The following is a 16,188-nucleotide window of genomic DNA, read 5'->3' as shown; positions in this document are numbered from 1 at the left end:
AGGAAGTAGCGCTCGTTTTGCGTTTTCCGCTTGGTGACGCGGTGAATGGGCGGGGTTAATGGATTCGCTTACATCCAGTGGGTGGGCTTCATTTCAGTGACAGCAGGAAGAAAATCTCCAGCCATTCAAAAAGCCAAAAGCCGGCTGTCCTTCTGACTAGCATTTCCTCGTTTAACTAAAACGACGAATTAGAATTATTATTAGAAATACTTGGACCTATGGCGGCTAAAGGGATCAATGTATGCAATGTCTGTTTGCTGCTATTCTATGTTATTACGGCGGTGCTCGCGGGGTAAGTGTGTGTGAGAGTGTGTGTGTGAGAGTGTGTGTGAGAGTGTGTACGCTGCTGGTACACATGTTTCGCTCTGATTGGTCTAGCGCTGTACATGTGTGGTAGTAGAGCTAAGCAAAAAATATGACACACTTAGCTAAGTTGCTACATAGTATTTTCGCTGTGCTTACGTTCACATAGCTGTTAATTGTTTAGTAAATTGTGCTATGAGTGTCTTGCGTAACCTCTCTCTCTCTCTTTCTTTCTTTCTCTCCCTCTCTCTCTCCTTCTATCTCTTTCTCACAGGCGAGATTTCTATCAGATCTTAGGGGTAACAAAGGCTGCAACGATAAGGGACATCAAAAAAGCATACAGAAAACTAGCATTGCAGCTTCACCCGGATAGAAACCAAGATGATCCGAAAGCTGCCGACAAATTTTCAGACTTGGGATCCGCTTATGAGGTCAGTTTTTCGGCTATTGTTGTCCACACAAGACACCGGTAAAGCCTGGTGAACTTATCTAGCCTTTTAAAAAACATGATTTAATACCATAAATGTCCAAAAATAGTGAAGAATGTGTGTGTGTGATTTGTGTGCGGAAGAGCCCAAGGCGCTGACACTTACAAAAAAAAGTATATTGTACGCTGGCTATTTGGTTGTTGTTGGAAACTGTAGGCGCGCTCTGATTGGTCGGCTAGACCCGTGTGGCTGCTTCTCATTGGCTGTGGTGGCGTTCTAGAATACGTGACGTAGAAAAGTGGGCGTGGAGTCAGCAGATAGGATCATATAAGATGGGCAGGTGTTTCCTCATCAAATTTTCACAGTGAGACTAAAAATAAGTTATCAGGCAAATTTGATTTGATAAACAAGGATTGGACAGAGTATTAAGTGTTAAAGCTGCAGTGTGTAGAATTTTGGGTTTTATTTCCTAGCAGATTTTGTACAACGTAATTATAATATCCATAAGTACATTTAATTTAGTGCATAATAGCTGAAAAAAAGGTTTTGAATTATTATTTTTTTCCTTAGAAAGGGTCTCGTATATGTCCATATTTCTGCATATTTTGGACCAAGGCCTATAGTGCCGCCATCTTGAAAGTGTCATAGTTGGAATGTCATCAGGTGCATTGTTTAAAATTTAGAATTGTTCTTGTCCTTGAAGGCCACTGTAGCTTCTGTTATTATTCTAAAGGGTTGGGGTTACCCAGGGAGTGTTGCATTCTAGAACTTTGTAGAACTTTCTTGATGATGTCGTATTACACACTGCACCTTTAACAACATAATGTATTATGTGTACAAAGCATCAGAGCATTTACAGAGTAAAACTTAATGACTAGAATTGAGTAGGCTACACTAACTAGAAAATAATGCCACATAAAATTTAATTACATTTTATTTATTTTTATTTTTTTATTAGTCTAAAAAACTTAATGAACTCTTTTGTTCCAACATATACGAGGACTTTGCGGTGGTCTGACAGTGAATAATAATAATAATAATAATAGTAATAATAATAATAATAATAATAATAATAATAATAATAATAATAATAATAATAATAATAATACTACATTTTATTTATAATGCACTTTAGTGCTTCAGAGAAAAAAATAAAAATAAAAAACTATTGAAAGGGGGAACCTCAAAGAAAGTTTAGCTAAATGCTCTTTTAAAGAGATGTGTTTTGAGGTTCCGTTTAAAAAGTGCACACAATAAACATTCAATAACTGGAATAAAGTAAATCAAAGAATATGAATTCTAAAATGAACGATATCAATTTTTTTAAAAAGAAAATATAAAAAACTAATATTTATATTCATGCAGAATGAGGTAAGAGAATAATCTATAGTAGAATATAGAATAGTAAAACATTTTTATATTTTATGAGGACATTTTCCTGATTTACTAACAGACTTTTACTTTATTAACCTGTTGTATTGGATTACATTGTATTGTATTTAATTTTTATTATTTTTTATTATTATTATTATTTTGTTAGGCAAAATGCATATTAATGTAATTAATTACAGCTGTAAAATGTTTTTTTTTAGCAAAAGTACTAGTTTACATCTGGTGTCCCTAGGCAGGCAGAGAAAGACAAGTTACACATAGAATACATACAAATACAAAGGCACAAATAACACAAGACAATAAAAGAGCTTAAAGGTGGTCACAGACTTGGTATTGAAGTTACATTATTGGCTCCAGACGCTGTTTGAATAGTCTATGACTAAAAACAAAGTAGAATGTGTTGGTTCTGTGGCTGACATCTTGTTTTATTTCCAGGTTCTGTCAGACGAGGAGAAGAGGAAACAGTACGATCAGTACGGAGAAGACGGACTGAAGGAAGGACACCACGGATCTCACAACGACATATTCTCCAGGTGGGTGAGACAGACAGACAGACAGGCAGGCAGACAGACAGACAGACAGACAGACAGACAGACAGACAGACAGACAGACAGACAGACAGACAGACAGACAGACAGACAGACAGACAGACAGACAGACAGACAGACACTCTCACTCACTCACTCACTCACTCACTCACTCACTCACTCACTCACTCACTCACTCACTCACTCACTCACTCACTCACTCACTCACTCACTCACTCACTCACTCACTCACTCACACCACGGATCACACAACGACATATTCTCCAGGTGGGTGAGACAGACAGACAGACAGGCAGGCAGACAGAGAGACAGCAACACAAATAGACAGACAGACACTCTTTCTCTCTCTCCTCGCTCTCACTCTCACTCATTCAAATTCAAAAAGCTTTATTCTCTCGCTCACACACGACACAGGTGGGTTTCATTTAAACAGGGGGGAGGGGCTTAGACAGGACAGACAGGTAATGGGATACTGTATAGTGTTCTCCTAAGGGCGGCTTAAAGGGCCAGTACACCTGAAATACGGCTTTCTTGCAACAGCGTGTGTGTGTGCGTGTGTGTGCGTGCGCGCGCGCGTGTGTGTGTGTGTGTGTGTGTGTGTGTGTGTGTGTGTGTGTGTGTGTGTTGCTCAAAGTATTACAAGTCTTTTTCAAAATTGTCCACATGCCTTACTGTGCAAAGTTTAATTGGAGCATTTTAATGGGATAGTCGATAGTGGTCCTAAATGACTAATCTAAGGGTGCCTTAAACCTGCAGTGTGTAGAATTTTGGGTTTTATTTCCTAGCAGATTTTGTAGAAAGTAATTATAATATCCATACGTACATTTAATTTAGTGCATAATAGCTGAAAGAAATGTTTTGAATTATTATTTTTTCCCCTTAGAAAGGGTCTCATATATGTCCATATTTCTGCATATTTTGGACCAAGGCCTAGTGCCGCCATCTTGAAAGTGTCATAGTTGGAATGTCATCAGGTGCATTGTTTAAAATTTAGAATTGTTCTTGTCCTTGAAGGCCACTGTAGCTTCTGTTATTATTCTAAAAATGTTCTGAAATACAGCTTTCTTCCTCCACCTTGATACAGTAGATATCGTTCTGCTCACAACGACAAAGAATAGTTTATATCTAAACTGTAGCGTCAGAGTCAATCCACAGATTATCAGAAGTAGAGGGTCACAGTGACTCGGGGTCAGTTTGACACAGAATAAAAAAAATAATAAAAAAATCAGTTGATGAATTCAATAATTTATTTTACATTTAAGTTGGATATGGTCCATATTCTCATACTCTATATGAACACTGTTGTTCTCCTTTTTCTGTTGTTGTTTTTCCACAGTTGAGACATTGTAATAATTGATTTTTATCTGGGATCTGGGTCGGGAGAGTCATCTTTATCTCAAAACCTGACTAAATTAAACTAATAAAAAAAATGTGTGTGTAGAATTAAACTAAATCAAGTGTTTTGTGTTTGTGGCTAATCCTACTACCTCTCTCTCTCTCTCTCTCTCTCTCTCTCTCTCTCTTTCTTCCTTTGTGCAGTTTCTTTGGAGACTTCGGCTTCATGTTCGGCGGTAACCGACAGCAACAGGACCGGAACATTCCCAGAGGAAATGACATCATCCTGGACCTGGAGGTCACGCTGGAAGAGGTGTATTCTGGGAACTTTGTGGAGGTGAGACAGAATGCTAATATCCTTATAATAATAACTAATATCATTATCCCTTAACTAAGGTGGGGACAGAATGCTAATATCCTTATAATAACTAATATCATTATCCCTTAACTAATATCCCTTAACTAAGGTGGGGACAGAATGCTAATATATCCTGCAGCCTTTGTAGCAGCCAAACATTCAATAATTACCAATAAAGTAAAAATATTTTTGTGTTTTAAAAAGAGTAATGTAATAAATTATAATACATTTAACACTTTATTGGTTCAGAAATTTGATTTCGTTATTGGCAAGTTACTTCCATCGGGGCGACTGTGGCTCAGGTGGTAGAGCGGGTCGGCCAATGATCCAAGGGTTGGTGGTTCGATCCCCGCCCTGCCACTTGTGTCATGGTTGTTGTGTCCTTGGGCAAGACACTTCACCCACCTTGCCTCGTGCGAATGTGTATAACTGCTGTATGTTTGAGGTGGTGGTCAGAGGGGCCGTAGGCGCTGAATGGCAGCCACGCTTCCGTCAGTCTGCCCCAGGGCAGCTGTGGCTACTATCGTAGTTTATCACCACCGGTATGACTGTGTGTGAATGAATGGAACCTGGAACCCTGTAAAGCGCGTTGAGTGCCTTTTAAAAAGCGCTTTATAAATCCAATCCATTATTATTACTTCAAAAGACTTTATTATTATTACTAAAAAAAACTGAAAAATTATTACGCTATCGGCCGGTATTACGTACATTATTGGCCGCTACATCTTTCACTCATTATTCATATTTTATGTTGTTAAACAAAGTGGTTGCGTGTGCGTGTGTGTGCGTGTGTGTGCGTGTGTGTGCGTGTGTGTGCGTGTGCGTGTGTGTGTGTGTGTGTGTGTGTGTGTGTGTAAATAAACCAGTCATTCTGCCCCCTGTGTATCCCTCCGGTTGTGCGTAACAAGCCGATAGCTAAAGAAGCGCCTCTGTCTGTCTGTCTCTGTCTGTCTGTCTGTCTGTGTGTCTGTCTGTCTGTCTGTCTGTCTGTCTGTCTGTCTGTCTGTCTGTCTGTCTGTCTGTCTCTAAACCCCTCATTCTGCCCCCTGTGTGTCCCTCAGGTTGTGCGTAACAAGCCGATAGCTAAAGAGGCTCCCGGGAAGAGGAAGTGTAACTGCAGACAGGAGATGAGAACGACCCAGCTGGGCCCGGGACGCTTCCAGATGACCCAGGAGATGGTCTGTGACGAGTGTCCCAACGTCAAGTAAGACACTACACTATACTCTGTGTGTGTGTGTGTGTGTGTGTGTGTGTGTGTGTGTGTGTGTGTGTGTGTGTGTGTGTGTGTGTGTGTGTGTGTGTGTGTGTGTGTGTGTGTGTGTGTGTGTGTGTGTGTGTGTGTGTGTGTGTGTGTGTGTGTGTGTGTGTGTGTGTGTGTGTGTGTGTGTGTGTGTGTGTGTGTGTGACGAGTGTCCCAACGTCAAGTACGTCACTGTTGATGTTGGCTTTTTTAATTTAATTTTGTTTTAATATATATTTTTTTTGATGTAATGTGTCTTTGAGTGACCTCCAAAAAAGCGCTATATAAATGCTATCAATCATTACTATTGTTACAATTTTTTGATTTATTCTTTGATACGGTTTGATAGTATCCATGCTGCGTGTGTGTCATTAACGGTGGTCATCGGCATATTTTATAATAGGTCCATGGTCAGCATCAAATTACACTATGGTTTAGGGCCAAAATACATTACTGATCTGCTGATACGTTATGAGCCGCCCAGAGCCCTTAGGTCGTCTGGGACAGGTCTTTTAAAAGTCCCCAGAGCTAGGACTAAACAGGGAGAGGCGGCATTCAGCGTTTATGCGCCCAATGTCTGGAACGGACTGCCAGAGAGTCTGAGGTCCGCTGAGACTCTCAGCTCTTTTAAATCGGGTCTCAAAACGTTCTTGTTTCCCTTTTAACCTGTAATTTTTTCTTTTCTTTTTTTTTCTTTTGGTAAAATGTTTTAATTATTTTATTTAAATGTTGTATTTTTATCCATGTTTTAAATCTGTTCCTTTTTTGTATTTGTATTCTTCATTTGATTTTAACCCTGTGAAGCACCTTGAGTGGCCCTGTGCCTGAAATGTGCTTTATAAATAAAATTGCCTTGCCTTGCCTATTTTAAAAGGACACGTTGCGGCTTCCTTTGCTTAGCGCCGCCCAAGACGAATGTGATTGGTTTAAAGAAATAAAAACAGGCCAGCCCAGTAGCTTCCCCCGTATACTAGAAACTAAATCCAGACCAAAATGTTTATTTAGTTTAAAGGTGCTCCGTGGAACTTTCAGTTAATGTTAATTCTAGCGCCCCCCTTTGGGCAAAGAGATAGTGTTTTTACTACGCCAGCTGTTGTTCCTGGGTGAGCGTATACCCATGACAAAGACATTAAGAAAAACTATATAAAAATAGCATTATTTTCACTGATGGTCTCGTTTGCTGTTGCATGTCATTTATGATCATCAGAGGAAAAATTTGACTGTTTCAGAAATATTTAAAAGTTCCTTGTAGCTACTTTATGTAACATCACAGTAATTTTTAACCTTCAAAAGTCCAGTTCTGGCATTTAGCAAACTTGAACCTAACATCAATCTTGTTTTTGTCTTGTTTTCTTAACTCCAGGCTGGTAAATGAAGAGCGGACGTTGGAGGTGGAAATAGAACAAGGAGTGAGAGATGAAATGGAATATCCCTTCATCGGAGAAGGTAAATATATCCAAAACATATTTACATTCATTTATATTATTCATCCCTGTTGGACTGTGCAATAATATCGACTTAAAGGTGCAGTGTGTAATATGACATCATCAAGAAAGTTCTACAAAGTTCTAGAATGCAACGCTCCCTGGGTAACCCCAACCCTTTCGAATAATAACAGAAGCTACAGTGGCCTTCAAGGACAAGAACAATTCTAAATTTTAAACAATGCACCTGATGACATTCCAACTATGAAACTTTCAAGATGGCGGCACTAGGCCTTGGTCCAAAATATGCAGAAATATGGACATATATGAGACCCTTTCTAAGGGAAAAAATAATATAAAAAAAAAAAGATCAGATATTATGCACTAAATTAAATGTACTTATGGATATTATAATTACTTTCTACAAAATCTGCTAGGAAATAAAACCCAAAATTCTACACACTGCAGGTTTAAAAAAAATCTAAAAACACTGTTGACAAAAGGATGAAGATTACTTAACTAATTTACCAGGCATATGTGTATAGTTTTAAAGGTGCAGTGTGTTATAAAGATGTATTTGGCGCCATTTAGTTATATGTAAAACATTGAATAAAATCATTCTATGTTATTGTTTTTATAAATATTTTAAAGGTGGAGTCAGTGATTCTGGAGAACGCTTGTTGTCAAAATCACCTTTAGTTAAAATCAGTGAATATCTCCTCATGATCCGCTACCTGTCTGTACAGTGTGTGTGCGCAGAAAATAAATAAAAAGCTAGCAGCATACCAGTTTACAGAGCCTAGGCTGTGTATTAACACTGGATTTATTTTCTGCGCACACACAGTACAGACAGGTAGCGGATCATGAGGAGATATTCACTGATTTTTACCAAAGGTGATTTTGACAACAAGCGTTCTCCAGAATCACTGACTACACCTTTAACTGCATAGTAACTGTTGCTAACGTCTTCTATGTGACATCACAGGTGAACCTCACATCGACGGAGAACCGGGAGACCTACGATTCAGAATCAAAGTCTTGAAGTACGAAACATTTTTATTTCATCACAAAATACTTGATATTGTACTTTAGATAGATGGATGGATAGATAGATAGATGGATAGATGGATAGATGGATAGATAGATAGATAGATAGATAGATAGATAGATAGATAGATAGATAGATAGATAGATAGATAGATAGATAGATAGATAGATAGATGGATACTGTAGATACATACAGTAGATGGATAGGTCGATGTCTTGAAGTAAGATTTTTTTTTTTTTACACAAAATACTTAATATTGTACACATTTTAGATATGGATGGATAGATAGATAGATAGAAGGATGGATGGATATATAGATGTGTGGATTGATGGTTAGATGGATAGATTGGTAGATAGATAGATAGACAGATGGATAAATGAATAGACAGACAGACAGACAGACAGACAGACAGACGATAACATAATACGGTTGTGCTTATTTCTTTGCAGACATCCTGTGTTTGAGCGCAGAGGAGATGACTTGTACACTAACGTAACCATCTCTCTGGTGGAGGCGCTGGTTGGGTTCGAGATGGACATTGTACATTTGGACGGACACAAGGTACAAACACTATGTTACTGTTTCAGAAATACGCCTATTAAAAAGGCAAGGCAAGGCAAGTTTATTTATATAGCACAATTCAAACACAAGGCCACTCAAAGTGCTTTACAGGGGCAAGATTAAAATACATAAAACACATTAGAAGACATTTGAAAGCGAATGAAAAGAAGTAAAACATTTAAATAAAATAATGAAAAAATGAAATTAAATACACAATTTTTTTCAGAAATGTTTGATTAAATATGCAATGCTTGGGGGCGCCCTTAGCTCAGTTGGTAGGGCGCCCCCCCCCCCCCCATGCGCCCTTAGCTCAGTTGGTAGGGCGTCTCCCCCCCCCCCCATGGGCCCTTAGCTCATTTGGTAAGGCGTCCCCCCCATGGGCCTCGGCCAGCAGCGGACCCGGGTTTGATTCCAACCCGCGGTCGTTCTCTGCATGTCACTCCCCTCTCTGCCCCATTTCAACTCTGTCTCTACACTATCAATAAAGCATAAAAATGCCCAAAAAATATCTTAAAAATAAATAAATATGCAATGCTTGAAACACGGTATTTTTAGCTGCAGTTTATCTCCTTAAAAAAAATATAATAATAATATTTTGATAATCGTTTAATATTTTTTTTCCCCCTTTTTAAATTGAATGGATTGCATCTGTATTTTCTTTACCCAATAGGTTCATATTGTGCTTGAAAAAAATCTTTACATTTGCCTTCAGCGTTCTTAAGAATAATAAATAAAAAAAATGTAAATCATATATATAATGTATATATTTTTTTGCCATTTAAATCAAATGTATTTGTTCTTTGCTGAGTTTAGTTGTTGTAAATGTTGGACCTTTTATTTATACTAGAATAAAGGAAGACATGTGATGGAAGATAAATAGACAAGAAAATTAACCAGTGCTTGTGCTTGTGCTATTTGAATGTGATGGGTTGCATAATGCATCTGTATTTTCTCTACCCAATAGGTTCATAATTTTTTTTTAATAATATTTCAAGGTTCAAGGTTCAAGGTTTTTATTAAATGTCCCAAAAGGGCAAATTGTTTACAACAGGATATCAAACACACGACAATGACATCAATGGGCACACAACACCATTATGTGCACAATAATATGTACACAAGCCTGAGGAGGACAAGAAAGTGCATAAAAATAAAGTGCCTGGATATAAAAACAAAATAAAAATAAAAACAAAATAATTTTTTTTTGTTGCCATTTAAGTGAAGTGTATTTTATTTACCCGACAGGTTCACATAGTGCGAGACAAGGTGACCAAACCCGGCTCCCGCATGTGGAAGAAAGGAGAAGGACTTCCAAACTTTGACAACATCAACATCAGAGGATCGCTCATCATCTCCTTCGACGTGGAGTTTCCTCAGACACAGCTGGACGACAACCAGAAAGAAGGTCAGACATTTTATTTTTTCATTCACGTATTTTTTATCTTAAAGGTGCAGTGTGTAATATGACATCATCAAGAAAGTTTTACAAAGTTCTAGAATGCAACACTCCCTGGGTAACCCCAACCCTTTAGAATAATAACAGAAGCTACAGTGGCCTTCAAGGACAAGAACAATTCAAAATTTTAAACGATGCACCTGATGACATTCCAACTATGACACTTTCAAGATGGCGGCACTAGGCCTTGGTCCAAGATATGCAGAAATATGGACATATATGAGACCCTTTCTAAGGGGAAAAAAAAGTATTCAAAACATTTTTTTCAGCTATTATGCACTTATGGATTTTAGACGTACTTATGGATATTACAATTATTTTCTACAAAATCTGCTGGGAAATATAACCCAATATTCTACACACTGTAGGTTTAATTTTTTTTATTTACAGAGTACATTCATAACATTGTTAACTAGTTATTTCCTGTTGTAGGTTACAGAGAATAAAAATAATACAAGTGAAACAATCCATGCTGTTCGTAACCAGCAAAACTGTATTACTCCCGTTTCTGTTTTTTTTTCTAGAACAATAATTCACATTCTTTTTATTATGAAATTCACATTACATCACATCCACTGACAATGTTAAGATTGTTGCAGTGTGAATTCAATTAAATTCAATTCAATTCAATTCAATTTCAATTTATTTCAGACATATCAAACAAAACAAAATGAAAAGCATGGAAATACAATAAACACAAATTATGTTTTCACCAAAAAAAATAAAAATAAAAGAAAACAAATTATCTGTATTGCTGAGATATTCCTGAAAAGGAGCAGGAAGAAGTATACACTTATTTAATCCTACCCCTTTTCCATAGTAAAAAAATAAAAAATAAAAATATTAATTGATTTGCTTTGTTTTATTTTAGTGCTATTTCATTTTGCTCCCTTTATGATGTCATAAGGTGGGGAAACCCGGCCCTCCATTACCAACCAAACTAAGCGCCAAATGTATTTGTTTCTAAATGTAGGCAGTAGAATATTTTTTGAGGACATTGTCGGATCAAATAACCGATAAATTCAACTGTTTATGTTTGTTGTTGCAGGTATTCGGGGAATTCTGAAGCAAAGCTCTGTACAGAAGGTTTACAATGGACTACAGGGATATTAACGCACACACACACACAGCCTGGACTGAGACACACACACCTACACACACACACACACACACACACACACACACACACACACACACACACACACACACACACTCTGCCTGGCCCTGGGGGTATTTATTATTATTTTCAGATTGTTCTCAGGATATCTTGAATCCAATTTTTATTTCGACTTTTTAAATGTTTCTACACTCTGAACGCCTGTGGAACGGTTTGAAAAACATTTTTATTTGGAATTGTATAAAAGGAAAATGGCTGCCGTGTATTTGATGTACTGTTGTCCATTCATGATAATGCGATAAGGCCTTTTTTTTTTGTTTTGTTTTGTTTATTTTTAAAAATCTAATTCAAATATTTTGAGTGAAATCTTACTATCTTTTGTCTTTGTCTACTCATGGTACAATTTGCTACAACCCCCAATACATCTGCCCAACCAAACGGAAGAGTGTAAGGGCCACGGGAAAGAAAAAAAATATACAAGAAGGAGGACATTTTTATTTTATTATGCACTATGAGAATTAAGTCTAAAAGCTATGCGAGGAGCTGAGCTACTTAAAAGTCTGCATACTGACCACTACACCATGTTTATGAGCTAAAAGAGACTAACCTTTTATTTCTACAGGTAAATTCCATTGAGACCGGAGACTCTTTAGCAAGGGAGACCTGTTTTCCTTTCCCACGTTACCATTCACACACACATTCATACACCTGATAGCAGGCTAACTATCGACATTCACACAAGGCAAGGTGGGTGAAGTGTCTTGCACCAAAGGACACAACAACTGTGACATAGGTGGCAGGGCGGGGATCGAACCTCCAACCCTTTGATCATCGGCCGACCCGCTCTACCACCTGAGCCACAGTCAACCCCAAGACATAATTTCTTTGTTACTAAAGCCCATTCTGAAGTACAAGTTTCACCAAGTCATCCACACAAGGCATTTTGTTGAGGCGGTAATAATGAGCTGTTTAGTGTAGTCTTAAGGGCGGCAGTGGCGAAGTGGGTAGGGAGGTCGCCTCTGGAGTGCAGGGTCGGAGGTTCGATCCCCCGTCTCCCCGCCACATGTCGAAGTGTCCCTGAGCAAGACACTGAACCCCAAATTGCTCCCGATGGTTCAGAGAGCGCCTTGCATGGCAGCTACTACCATCGGTGTATGAATGGGTGAATGTGGTAAGAAATGTGAAGCGCTTTGGGGCTGAGAAAATCGGCTAGAAAGCGCTATATAAGTCAAGTCCATTTACCATTTAAAAGGTAGAATTTTTTTTTCCTCAATGTTGAATTTCGTCTCTAGTTTCTTACAGCATAATAAAATTCAAACTTGTTTTCTTTCCCGTAGCCGTAATACTCTTCCGTAGAATAAAAAGCTATTGACGAAGGACATTTTTCAACCTTTATACAAGACCCAGAATTCTCTCCATTTTGGGTCCTTTTTCATTTAAAGGTGCTACGAGGAACTTTTAAATATTTCTGAAACAGCCTAATTTTTCCTCTGATCAAAATTTCAAGTAACAGCTAATGAGACCATCAGGGCAAAGAAAGCTATTTTTTATATAGTTTTTCTTAATGCCTTTGTCATGGGTATACGCTCACCTAGAAACAACAGCTGGTGTAGTAAAAAACACTACCGCTTTTGTCCAAAGGGGGCGCTAGAATGAACACAACCTGAAAGTTCCTCGGAGCACCTGTAATTTGTTGTTTGATTTATGATTGTAAAAGCTTCACCTGTTGACTTATGACACAGTTTTCTCCTATGATCAAATCTCCCCAAATTTCTGTTGAATAATACTTTGTAAATAAGGAAGAACCAAGCTCATCTGTTTGTGTTTCAGTTTTCCTAAAATTACAGACACACGCACACACACACACACACGCAGACACACACACAGAGATAGACAAACACTCACACACACACACACACACACACACACACAAAATTACTGTGAAAATAATTGACATCTTATAATTAAACCTTGAAGTTTGTTATATTTTATTTCGCACATCCTCCGGTTTCGAAGAAAGTTTTTCTCATATCTGACACTCTCCCTTTGAGGCCTTTGCACACCGGGCGCGTTTTATTCGTGCGATTCGTCGTGTGAATGTCGATAGTTAGCCTGCTATCGGTGTATGAATGTGTGAGTGAATGGTAACGTGGGAAAGGAAAACAGGTCTCCCTTGTAAAAGAGTCTTCGGTCTCAATGGGATTTACCTGTATAAATAAAGGTTAAAAAAATAAAAATAAAAAAAAATTCATTAATAATTACCGAACATATACAGAGTCAATAGAAGCTTCCACATCAGCGCCGTAATTTCGCTTCGTGAATTTGCGTCTTTTATTTTTTTAAACTGAGTTTCGGTTTTTCTAGGACGTAGCTTCCGATAGTGAGACGCGACAAAATTCACATTAAAAAAATATTCGCTTTTTTAGGGGGCTCCCTTAGCTCAGTTGGTAGGGCGTCCCCCCCCCCATGGGCCTCGGCCAGCAGCGGACCCTGGTTCGATTTCAGCCCGCGGTCGCTCTCTGCATGTCACTCACCTCTCTGCCCCATTTCAACTCTGTCTCTACACTATCAATAAAGCATAAAAATGCCAAAAGAAATATCTTAATTTTTTTTTTTTTAAATAGCTTTTTCATGCCGTTTATTCGCGTCGCGCCCGGTGTGCAACTGCAACTAAGAAGGAGTATTAAGCCCCTATCTCACTGGGCTGCGACTGTTTGCGACAAGTTGGAGACTTCATTCGCAAACGAGTCTCTAAACTGTCTCCAAAACGTTCGCGGAGGTCTCAATTTCCTCGCTTGAGTCGCAGAGCCGCGCAGTCCTGTCGCATGAATTTTGAACATGTTCAAAAAAAGTGTGCGACAAATCAGTCTCAAAATAGTCTCAGAGTCGTCGCAGGTGTGTCGCACGCGTCGCAAACCCTTCTCAATTTAGTCTCCGCGAGTCAGAAAGTGCGAGAAGTGTGAGACAACTTTGCGAGGGTTTGGCGAGTGTTTGGCGACATATGAAACTAAATTGCGACTGCTTTGAGACAAAAATGAGACTGACATTCCGTTCGTGCGACACTCGCCAGACGTTCGTGAGACATAAATGCGACCTCCCGGCAAGGACATTCGCAAACGTGTCGTAAGTAGCAACTCGGTGAGACTGCAAGTGAAAATTGTCGCAAACTGGCATATTTTGTCGCAATTTTGTGTCTCCAACTTGTCGCAAACAGTCGCAGCCCAGTGAGATAGGGGCTTTAGAGTCATCGTAGAGAGAGAGAGAGGTTTCTTTTTCATGAGGCACTTCAAGAAAATAGTCGAAATGTAATTTTTTTTTTATTTAAACACATTTCATCATTCAGCTTTAAAGGTGGAGTCAGTGATTCTGGAGAACGTTTGTTGTCAAAATCACTTTGTCAAAATCAGTGAATATCTCCTCATGATCTGCTCTGTTAAAAACAATCTGGTGTACAATCTAATGCACAGCCTAGGCTCTGTAAACCCTGTATGTTAGCTAAACTTAGGGTATGTAAGGGTCCCACTGTAGCTAGCAATGTTGAGCTATGAGTGCTATTAATCTCGGAATTTCAAATCCGTCAATATTTTTCCAATTTAAATTTCTGATTGGTCAAAGTTAACATGAGCTGTACCCCCTCTTTCGTCTTTATTCTTGACATTTCTCGACATAATGAAAGAAAAAATCTTCCTCATATGATTTTTTTTCTTTCTCCTGTGTCCCTAAAACTCTTCTGTACTTTAGTATGTAGTGTAGTAAAAAGAAAGAGTATGTGATTTGGAACACAGGGTATAATGTGCTTTTGACTTGACACAATATCAATAAAGATTTCTACCAATTCTAATGAGGTGTCATACCCCAAAGTCACCAGCAGATGGCAATAAAGTCTAGCTAATGGCATTTAGTTACAGTTAGAGATACAAGAATATGTGTGGGGGGTTTGTGCAACTACGATCACACTTCCCAAAATTCTCTGATAATACACAATTTAAGCGACTAGCTGGTAAACATATTGGAGAAATTTAGCTGTAGAGATTGATTAATACAGTGCTATGGTTCGGGGATGGATAATGCATAATGTCAATGAGGGTCCTCACAAATGTATTTTTGTGAGTGTGTGTGTATGTGTGTATGTGTGTGTGTGTGTGTATATGTGTGATTCCAGTTAAAGGACATTAGTGTTATAGCCTATCGAACAGGATTCAAGATTCATAATTGTTTTATTTGTCATATGCTCAAGGAAAATACAGCAGCAGTTATGGGCAAAGAAATGTGTTAAGGAGGGAATACTTCGCCAATATGGAACCGGCGTTCTATCATTATAAAATCACTTTTATAATGAATGAGGTTTTTCTTCCCACAGTCTTCCCTTGGCCCAGCTGTCCTGTTAATCCTAACCCTACATTTTCCCATGTGTGATGTCACGCATGGTAAAATGTAGGGTTAGACAGTGAGACCATAAAACACTCTTTCTGCCTTTTTCTCAGGCTAGGATGAACCGATCTCTAAAATGTTTGTACATTTATACTACATAGGATCTCAGAGTGCAATACACTAGCACCTTCACCCAGGTCTTTAAGTTTCAGGCTCCTTTCAACGATGCAATATAGAAGAAAAATAAATAGTGAATGGATGCCTTCACACAAAGATGAATAATTTGAAGACCATAAATGCCATTTACAAGGTGAGTGATACAATGCAATGTATGAAGGTTGCAGATCATTTTGAATGAAGTTTGTAGAATGACATATGAAGGAGTAGTAAGGGTTTGCAGTCATGTTAAAGGAATACTTCACCCATACAGAACCAGCGTTCTATCATAAAATCACTGTTATAATATAATGTAATGTTATTAGGGCTGTCAGGCGATTAAAAAAATAATCTAATTAATTACAGGCTCTGTGATTAATTAATCTAAATGAATCGCATACTTTTATGACACTTTTATACCTGTTTGTAAACAGCTGTATAGCCTACTAC

The 16,188-nt window shown here is 38.3% G+C and overlaps 1 protein-coding gene across 1 annotated transcript; it reads left to right on the top strand.

Annotated features, from left to right (window-relative positions):
* Window positions 1–89: 89 nt before the first annotated feature.
* Window positions 90–13,467, top strand: dnajb11 (DnaJ heat shock protein family (Hsp40) member B11). The gene is made up of 10 exons (XM_080037956.1): window positions 90–292; window positions 578–734; window positions 2,559–2,656; window positions 4,211–4,343; window positions 5,426–5,568; window positions 6,968–7,050; window positions 8,014–8,071; window positions 8,527–8,638; window positions 9,884–10,043; window positions 11,143–13,467. Exons 1-10 carry the CDS (start codon window positions 219–221, stop codon window positions 11,205–11,207), a joined length of 1,083 nt encoding a protein of 360 aa, XP_079894082.1. The 5' UTR covers window positions 90–218; the 3' UTR covers window positions 11,208–13,467.
* Window positions 13,468–16,188: the final 2,721 nt, after the last annotated feature.

Source organism: Ammodytes marinus, assembly GCF_949987685.1.
Source record: "Ammodytes marinus genome assembly, chromosome: 12".
NCBI classification, from domain to species: domain Eukaryota; kingdom Metazoa; phylum Chordata; class Actinopteri; order Uranoscopiformes; family Ammodytidae; genus Ammodytes; species Ammodytes marinus.
Note: the sequence above shows the minus strand (reverse complement) of the source record. Positions and strands in the feature narration are given on the sequence as shown.